The 10,756-nt window shown below is 36.1% G+C and overlaps 1 protein-coding gene and 1 pseudogene across 1 annotated transcript in view; both read left to right on the forward strand.

Annotated features, from left to right (window-relative positions):
• Positions 1-1,418, forward strand: part of SERAC1 (serine active site containing 1) — a 57,820-nt gene extending 56,402 nt beyond the window's left edge. The window contains exon 18 of the mRNA XM_021693106.2: positions 460-1,418. Within this exon, the coding sequence (XP_021548781.1) occupies positions 460-596 (137 nt within the window). The 3' untranslated portion in view covers positions 597-1,418. The remainder of the gene's footprint in view (positions 1-459) is intronic.
• Positions 1,419-5,606: 4,188 nt separating this feature from the next.
• LOC110583526 lies at positions 5,607-5,917 on the forward strand (annotated as a pseudogene).
• Positions 5,918-10,756: the final 4,839 nt, after the last annotated feature.

The raw sequence follows: 10,756 nt of genomic DNA on the forward strand, positions 1-10,756 counted from the left end.
CTAAATCATCTTCCCCCTGGCAGAGTGAAGAATGGATCCTATGTGAGACATTCCCATTCTTGTCATCAGGACAGGGGAGCTCATTATGAAGTATAATAATATAAACTCTAGAAAAAGAGGTGGTTAAAAAGTGTGGAATAATGTAGTAGTAACATGCATGTGTATAAAGGTTTTGATGATGATACTGCTCAGGTTCTGTTCACTATTAAATTAGGAAGTAGGCCAGATTACATACAAAGAATTTATGAAAAGCTTAAAATTAGACCTACTGAGAATCCATTCTCGTGTGATTAGTCACATGTAGTTTAGCTATGGTCAAACTTCCAGTTCCTGTATCTTTTTAGAGTCCCTTATCACAACCAAATCACCATTTAGAACTATCCATACATCTTCTTTCAGTATTGACAGGGGACGTCTAGATTTTTACTTAGATTTTATTGATATTTTTGTTTTCTTCAGATTTAGGCATTGGAGATCTAATTCCTGTGGACGTTGACCATTTGAACATTTGTAAGCCAAAGAAAAAGGATGCTTTTTTATACCAGCGCACCTTACAATTCATCTGTGAAACTTTAGCCAAAGACCTTGAAAACTGAGTTATCGTCTTCCATTTTGCAAGAAACTTGGTGTTCTGTTTCTCTTTTTAAGCTCTGAGCAGTCATGCGAACATAGTCACTGTGGCATCGACGTGGTCTGGAGCATGTTGCAGGCAACAGAATATGGTTCTCAGTTCATGCACTATAAAGCACAAACAGAGTGGCAATCAAAGAATGAAGGGCTAGACTGGATTATTTTGATTTAAAAGAAATTCCACGTGTGCCAGCTTATGTTTTGCAGTGTTGTCCCTGGTGCAGGGAACAAGCTGCTAGGGATAGAAAATGCCTTTTGTCATCTGTGATGGTCTCCAGCTCACGCTAGGAGGAACACCGATGGTTTCTAAAGGGAAAACAATCATCACAAAAATACCATTTAGAAAGTACCTAGAGAGGAGACTGAACTAGAAATATAAAAACTCTTTGTTGTGGGTTTCCATGTGCTGTAAATTAAAAAAAAATATGTATATCCGTGTAAACCTTTTTCTCATGTTAACTTTGTCAGACCTCTTGTCATCCATGGGTCAGTTCCTTATAAGTTTTTCATATTGCTGAGAACAAATACTTCTTTTTTTAAAAGAATTATAGCCTGTAGTAATTCTTTCCAGACTGTAGCTACCTATACTTGTATTTTTTCCCAGATAAGGATAAAGTATCTAATCCATTATTGATCAGAATATGATATAAAACTATTCTAAGCCATTATATATACTATCAAGATTCTTTTTAGCTAAATAATGTGTACCTTTCTTTCATGCTCATTTAAAAGTTGCATCAATTGACCTTGAGCATTTGAGAAATAGGAAATCATGTAGTGCCTGGCTCAGTCGGTAAAGCATGTGACTCTTGATCTTGGGGTCATGAGTTCTAGCCCCACATTGGGTGTAGAGATTGCTTAAAAATAAAATCTTAAAAATAAAAAGTCAACATGATTTCCTTTTTTTTTTTTAAGTACCAGCATTAAGATAGAAATCACATACCATAGAATTCACCCTTTTAAATATACAGTGTTGTACAGCCCTCCCCACTAATTTCAGAACATTTCATCATCCCTAAAATGAACTCTATACTCATTAGCAATCATTCCTCACCACCTTTCCCCTCAGCTCCTGGCAAACACTAATCTACTTCCTCTCTCTATGGATTTGGACTATTATGGACATTTCATATAAATGGAATCATACAATGTGTGGCCTTTTGTGTCTGGCTTTTTCTTAGCCTGTTTTCAGGGTTCATTTATGATGTAGCATGTATCAGTACTTCATTCCTTTTTATGGTCAAATATTATTCAGTTGTGTGGAGATATACCACATTTGTTTATGGATATCCATCAGCTGATGGATATTTAGGTTCTTTCCATTTTTTGGCTATTATGAATAATACAGCTGTAAACATTTATGTACAAGCTTTTATGTGGCCATGTTTTCCATTCTCTTGGATATATACTAAGAGTGGAACTGCTGAGTCCTGTCTTGAGCATTTTGAAGATGGTAGACATTTGTAGAATGGATAGTCAAAGCTAAAACTGGAGTACAGCATCTGAAGGTAAACTGAGGTCATCCCTAAATCCTATCAACACTGTTTAATTATGCACCGACCTAACAAGTGACTTAACCACTTGTTTTATTATGTAGATACAGTGAATATAACCATTAGCTAACAACAGTAAGTTAGCTAACAATAAGTACTAGCTAATGGATGCCTATTTGCATATCTTAAAAGCTGCAACCTGAGGCCAAGGCTTCTAATTTAGCACACATCTAGAGACTGACTGTGATACTCCATGGAGCCTGGGGAGGCAGAAGGGAGCCATATCTGCATTTTCCTTCTGGCACATTCCAGATCACTGGTGTCTCCCTGGAAGAACTTTATGCATGTCTTGTGCCCTGGCTTTTGTGGCTGCTACCCAGGGAATGCACCCCTCGACTGCCTGGCTCTGGTGGCCAGCAGAACCTGTGTTTGTGGGTCCCTCAGGACTGTAGCAAACAAACCGATTCAGGGCTCAGCACAGAGACAGCAAGCAGAAACACCCATCTCCCAGTCTTTCCCCAAAAGAAGTCTGTTTACGTACTTTAAAAGTCCAGCTTCCAATCAGCCTGCTTCTAGGTACTGACAGATCCTCCTCCCATTTGGAACACTGACAGGTTTTGGCAGACCCTCAACTGGTGGCAGACACTAAGAACAAAGAAGGCGGCTTGGATCGTCACAGAGGTTTGAGAGAGAACCAAGAACTCAGCAGACTCAATGACAAGTTTCATCTAAATAAGACCACTCTGTCAAGACTGGGAGAAGTGGCTGTTTTACATAATGCACAGAAATCAACAGAGTGTTGAGAAGAATGATTAAACAGAGGAATACAGAAGATAAAACTTGAGAAATAAACCTTAATTATATGGAGATAGGTGACCTGATAAAGAGTTCAAAATAATAAAGATTTTCACCAAAGTCAGAAGAATAATGCATGAGCAAAGTAAGAATTTCAACACAGATACAGAAAATATAAGCAAATACCAAACAAATCATAAACCTGGAAAATAATAAACTGAAAAATTCAATAGTGTTTCAATGACAGACTAGATTGTGTGAAAGGATCAGCAGATTCAAAGATGACAGTGGAATTCATCCAATCAGAGGACCAAAAAGAAAAGAGAGAGTGAAGATAGCTTAAAGGAATTATGGGATACCATCAAGCCGATCAATATTTGCATTATAGGGCTCCTTGAAGGAAAAGAGAAAGGGGTAGAAAGCTTATTCAAAGAAATAATGGCTGAATTCTTCCCCAACCAGGAAGCCCAGAGAACACCAAAAAAGATGAATCCAAACATATCCACACCAAGACACATAATTAAATTGCCAAAAGTTAAAGATCAGAGAATCTTAAGAGTAGCAAGAGAAAAACAAATGGCTATGTACAAGAGAAACCCATAATACTATCGGCAGATTTTTCAGCAGAAACTCTGTAGGCCAGAAAAATGGGATGATATAGTCAAAGTGCTGAAAGAAAAAAATTGGCAATCAAGAATACACTACCTGGCAAAGTTCTTCAGGACTGAAGAAGAGAGTTTTCCAGACAAGCAAAAGCTGAAGGAGTTCATCACCACTAGACCAGTCTTATATGAAATGTCCAGGGGAATCCTTCAAGCTGAAATGAAAGGATGCTAATTAGTAAGAGGAAAACATATGAAAGTATAAATTTCACTGGTAAGGGTAAATATATAAATTCAGAACATGCTAATGTAATGGTGGGTAAATCACTTACAAATCTAGTATGAAGGTCAAAAGACAAAAGTACTAAAAATAGCTATAACTACAATTTGTTACTGGATATACAAGGTAAAAATATGTAATTTGTGACACTGAAAACAGAATGGGAACAGCTTTAGTGGGCACTTGGAAAGTTGTTAGTTTAAAAGTTTTATGTAAGTAAGTTTCATGATAACCTCAATGCAAAAACTTACAGTAAATACACAAAAGAGAAAGAGAAAGGAAGACAATTAGACATGGATTTACTATTGCCATTTTATTAACCATTACTTTAAATGGACTGAATTCTCTAATCCAAAGACAGAGTCGCTGAGTGGATTTTTTTTTTTTTAAAGATTTTATTTATTTATTTGAGAGAGAGAATGAGATAGAGAGCATGAGACGGGGGAGGGTCAGAGGGAGAAGCAGACTCCCTGTCTAAGAGGGAGCCTGATGTGGGACTCGATCCTGGGACTCCAGGATCATGACCTGAGCCGAAGGCAGTCGCTTAACCAACTGAGCCACCCAGGCACCCCTCGCTGAGTGGATTTAAAAAAAACAAACTATATGCAGCTATAAGATACTTCAGCTTTAAGGACACACACAGACTGCAAGTGAAGAGATGGAAAGAGATATTCCATGCAAATGGAAACTAGAAAGCAGGAGTAGGTGTATTTCTATCAGACAAAATAGACTTAAAGCCAAAGACTGTAATAAGGGACAGAGAAGGTTATTATATAATGATAAAAGGGTCAATCCACCAAAAGAAAATAATTTATAAATATTTACACACCCAACATAGCACCTAAATATATGAAACAAATATTAACCCACCTGAAGAGTAAAATATACAGCAATATAATAATAGCAGGGACTTCAATACCCTATTTTTCAACACTGTATCCATCATCCAGACAGAACTCAATAATTGGACTTAAATGACATTTTAGACCAGATGGACTTAATAGATAACTACAGAACCTTCCATCCAACAGTAGCAGAATACACAGTGTTCTCAAGTGCACACAGAACATTCTCCAGGAGAAGTCATACATTAGGCCACAAAACAAGTCAATAAATTTAAGAAGACTGAAATCTGTCAATCATCTTTACTGACCACAATGGTGTGAAACTAGAAATCAGTGAAAAGAAAACTGGAAAATTCACAAATATGTGGAGATTAAACATGCAACTGAATGAGCAATGGGTCAAAGAAGAAATCAAAAGAAATACAAAATACCTTGAGACAAATCAAAATGGAAATACAACATACCAAAACTTAAGGGATGTAGCAAAAGCAGTTCTAAGAGAGAAGTTTATAGCAACAAATGCCTACATTAAGAAAAAAGATTTCAAACAACCTGACTTTATATCTTAACTAGAAAAAACAAATTATGCCCAAAGTTAGTAGAAGGAAAGAAAGAAAGATCAGAGTGGAAATAAAGGAAATAGATTCTTAAAAGATAATAGAGGGGCACCTGGGTGGCTCAGTTGGTTAAGTTTCTGACTCTTGATATCAGCGTGGGTCTTGATCTCAGGGTCATGAGTTCAAGCCCCACACCGGGATCCATCCTAGCCATGGAGCCTACTTAAAAGAACAAAACAAAACAAAAACAATAGAAAAGATCAATGAAACTAAGCTGTTTTTTTGAAAAGTTAAAATAGACAAAACTTTAGCTACTCATTCCAAGATAAAAGGGAGAGGGCAAATAAAATTAGAAATGAAAGAGGAAGCTGTCCCTCCAGGGGAGTTATTGAAGAGCAGCAGCCATGGCTCCATGCTACCTTATGGCCATGGGCCTCAACAAGGTCCACAAAGTGAATGTGACCAACCTGAGGCACAGCTCCTACTGCAGGTGCCTCACCAAGCACATCAAGTTTGTGTGGGCCATGATCCAAGAGGTGCATGGCATCACCACATACAAGTGGCATCCTGTGGAGCTGCTCAAGGTCTCCAAGGATAAGCGTGCCTCAAGTTCATCAAGAAAAGGGTGGGAACATACATCCATGCCAAGAGGAAGAGAGAGGAGCTGAGCAACGTCCTGGCAGCTATGAGAGAAATGGCAGCCAAGAAGGACTGAATCCCTCCCCTCTAAGTAATAAAGCCTTTTTGGAACTTAAAAAAGAAGAAGAAGAAGAGACTTACAACTAACAACACACAAATACTGAGGATCATAAGAGACTAATAGGAACAATTATTTGCCAATAAAGTGGACAACCCAGAAAAAATGGATAAAATCCTAGACATACAATCTACCAAAACTGAATTGTGAAGAAATAGAAAATCTGCATAGTCCAGTTATTAAGGAGATTGAATCAGTAGTCAAAAATCCAACAAAGAGAAGTCCCAGACCAGATCATTTCACTGGTGAATTCTACCAAATATTTAAAGAAGAATTAATACTAATCCTTCTCAATCTCTTCCAAAAAGTAGAAGAGGAGGGAATACTTTGAAACTCATTTTATGAGGCCAGCATTACGCTGAAATAAAACCTGACAAAGACACAACATCCCTGATGAAATAGATATAAAAATGCTCAGCAAAATAATAGCCAACTGAATTCAACAGTACATTAGGAAGATAATACACCATGATCAAGTGGGATTTATTCTAGGGATTCAAGATGGTTCAACACCTGCAAATCAATCAATGTGATAAACCACATTAACAAAATGAAGAAAAAGCATTTGACAAAATTCAACAGTCATGATAAAAACTCTCAAAAAAGTGGGTATAGAGGGAACATACCTCAACTTAATATGACAAGCCACAACTAACATCATGAAAAGGTGAAAAGCTAAAAGCATTTCCTCTAAGATCAGGAGCAAGAGTGCCCACACTCTCGCGACTTTTTTTTTTTTTTTTCCCACTTTTTATTCAGCATAGTATTGGATGGCCTAACCAGAGCGATTAGGCAAGAAAAAGAACAGTCATCCAAATTGTAAAGGAAGAAGTAAAACTGTTTCTATTGGCAGACTACATTTTATTTAGAAAACTCTAAGGACTCCACCAAAAAAAAAAAAAACTTTTAGAATAAATGAATTCAGTAAAGTTGCATGACACAAAATCAATATACAAAAATCAATGAGGTTTCTATACACTAAAACTATTAGAAATTAAGAAAACAATCCCATTTACAATTGCATCAAAAAATACCTAGGACTAAATTTAAACAAGGAGGTGAACGATCTGTACACTAAAAACTGTAAGACATTGATGAAAGAAATAGATACAAATAAATGGAAAGACATTAATGCTTATGGGCTGGAAGACTTAATATTGTTAAAATGTCCATACTACCCAGAGAAATCTACAGATTCAATGCAGTTCCTATCAAAATTCAAATGGCATTTATTCTCAGAAATAGAAGAAACAATCCTAAAATTCTTGCGGAACCAGAAAAGACCCCAAAGAGCCAAAGCAATTTTGAGAAAGAAAAGGCACCACACTTCCTGATTTCAAACTATATTACAAGGCTACAGTGACCAAAACAGTATGATATTGGTATATAAAGACTATAAATCAATGGAACAGAATAGGGAGCCCAAAAATCAACCAGTACATATATGGTCAATTTATGGAAAAGGAGCCAAGAATATATTGTTGGGAAAGGATAGTCTCTTCAATGAATGGTGTTGGGAAAACTGGACAGCCACATGCAAAAGAATGGAACTGAACTACTATCTATACCATACATAAAAATTAACTCAAAATAGATTAAAGACTTGAACGCAAGACAAACCATAAAACTCCTAGAAGGAAACATAACTGATAAGCATCTTGACATTGGTCTTGGCAATGATTTTTTGGATGTGACACCAAAAACAAAGGCAACAGAAGCAAAAAAATAAAAACTGGAACGTTATTAAACTAAAAATCTTCTGCACAACAAAGGAACCATCAACTAAAAAGGCAGGCTACTGAATGGGAGGAAATACTTGCAAATCATATATTTGATGTGGGATTAATATCTAAAATATATAAAGAATACATACAACTTAATAGTAAATATCAAACTATTTGATTTTAAAATGGGTATTTTTCCAAGGAAGACATACAAATGACTAACAGGTACATGAAAAGGTACTCAAATATCACAACCATCAGTTCAAATCAAATTCAAATCAAAACCACAATGAGATATCCTTTCATTAGATAACCTATTAGAATGGTTATCATCAAGAGATGAGAGAGAACAAGTGTTGGCAAGGATGTGGAGGAAAGGGAACACTTGTGCACTGTTGGTGGGAATGTAACTGGTGTGGTCACTGTATAAGACAATATGGAGGTTCCTAAAAAAACTAAAAACTACCATATGATCCAGCAATCTCCTTTTTCTGTAAATATCCAAAGGAAATGAAAACAGGATATCAAAGAGATATCTGCACTCCTATGTTCATTACAGCATTACTCACAATAGCCAAGTTAAGGACACAACCTAAGTGTCTCTTACAGACGAATGGATAAAGATTTGGTATATACACACAATGGAATATTATTCAGCCATGAGAAAAGAAGAAATCCTGCCATTTGTGACAACACTGATGGAACTTGAGGGCATTATGCTAAGTGAAATAAGCCAGACAGTGAAAGACATATAGCATATGGTATCACTTATATGTGGAATCTTAAAAAAAAAAAAGTCAAACTCCTTTAAACAGTAGAAAAGTGGTTTGCCAGGGGCTAAAGGTAGGGAGAGGTTGGTAAAAGGGTACAAACTTTCAGCTATAAGATGAATAAGGTCTTAGGATCTACTGTAAAACATAGTGACTATAATTGACAACACTATAATGTATAATTCAAATTTGCTAAGAGAGTAAAACTTCAATGTTCTCACATATACACACATACAAATGATATGTGAGGTGATGACTGTTACATTAATTAGATGGGGGAAATCCTTTCACAATATATATTTATATCAAATCACAAGTATACTTTAAATATCTTAGTTTTATATGTCAATTATACCCCAATAAAGCTGAAATTAATTTTTTTTTTTCATTAAAAGAATGTTAAACATTCACTGAAAGCTTTAAGAACTACATACTCTGTTTATGCTCAGGTCCATTTCTTCGGTTTCTATTTTAGATAATGTATTGCATTCCTTCAATCAGTACTCTTTTCAATTGTTTTGACTTCTCTTTGAATAGACTGTCTAGTCTATTCAAAAGGACCAGAATCCCTTTCCATTTCTACTGCCACAGTCTCCTGTTCAGATTTTCACATTTGGCCTGGAATATAGTAACCTCCTAGCTGGCTTCTCATTTTAGTATTAAAATAGAACTGTAATGCAGTAAACACTTACCGAGTTCCTGTGTACCAAGTGTTGCTTTACATAAGAATATGAGGTAGATTTAATCCAATCCCTATCAAAATTCCAATGGCATATTTCCCAGAACTAGAAAAAAGAAATTATAAAATTTGTAGGAACCACAAAAGATCCTGACCAACCAAAGCAATCTTGAGAAAGAACAAAGCTGGAGATATTATACTTCCTGTTTTCAAACTATATTACAAAGCTACAGTATTCAAAACAGTATGGTGTGGGCACAAAAACAAACAGATCAATGGAACAGAATTAAGAGCCCAGAAATAGACCCACACATATATGGACAGTTAATTTACAACAAAGGAGCCAAGAATATACAATGGAGAAAGGACAGTCTCTTCAATAAAGAAGTTTTGGAAAACTGGGCAGCCACATACAAAAGAATGAGACTTGACTACTATCTTAGGCCATACACAAAAATTAACTAAAATGGATTAAACACTTGAATATAAGACTTGAAAGCACAGACTTCCTAGAAGAAAACATAGATGGTAACCTCCTTGACACTGGTCTTAGCAGTGCTTTTGTGGGTCAGACTCCAAAATCAAAGGAAACAGAAGCAAAAATAAACAAATGGTACCACATCAATCTAAAAGGCTTCTGCACAGTGAAGGAAATCATCATAAAAATGAACAGGCAACCTACTGAGTGGGAGATGTTAACTGCAGTCAGACATCTGATAGGGGTTAACATTCAAAACAAATAAAGATCTGATACAACTTAAGAACAAAACAAATCAACAGAAAAATGGGCAGAGGATCTGAATAGACATTTCTCCAAAGAAGACATACAGATGGACAACAGGCATATGAAAAAATGTTCAACATAACTAATTATTAGGGAAATGCAAGTCAAAATCACAATGAGATTATCACCTCATACCTGCAGGAATGGCTATTATCAAAAAGATGGGACACTTGGCTGGCTCAGTCAGAAAAGTATGCATCTCTTGACCTTGGGGTTGTGAGTTCAAGCCCCATGTTGGGTTGGGAGATTACTTAAATAAACCTAAAAAAAAAGATAAGATATAACAGGTGTTGGAGAGGATGTGGAAGAAAAGGAACACTTGTACACTGTTGGTAGGATTGTAAATTGGTGCAACCACTATGGAAAATAGTATGGAGATTCCTCAAAAAATTAAGAATTGAACTAACATATAGTCCAGCTCATCCACTACTCGGTATTTATCTGAAGAATGAGATAACACTAGTTCAAAAAGATGTATGTACCTTTATGTTTCTTGCAGCATTATTTACAATAGCCAACATATGGAAGCAACCGGTGTCCACTGACAGAAGAATGGATAAAGCAGATGTGTATATACACACATACACACACTGGAATACTACTCAGCCATAAAAAAAGAATGAAACCTTGCCATTTGCAACACCATGGATGGACCCAGTGGGTATTATACTAAGTGAAATAAGTCAGAAGAAGAAAGACAAATACCTTATGATTTCACTCATATGTGAAGTCTAAAAAAACAAAAACTGAAAACAAACTCAGATACAGAGAACAGTTGGTAGTTTCCAGAGAAGTGTGTTGAGGGGTGGGTGGATGAAAGGGGTAAAGTGTAGGGTGATG

The sequence above is a fragment of the Neomonachus schauinslandi genome, chromosome 8 (assembly GCF_002201575.2).
Source record: "Neomonachus schauinslandi chromosome 8, ASM220157v2, whole genome shotgun sequence".
Classification (NCBI taxonomy): Eukaryota; Metazoa; Chordata; class Mammalia; order Carnivora; family Phocidae; genus Neomonachus; species Neomonachus schauinslandi.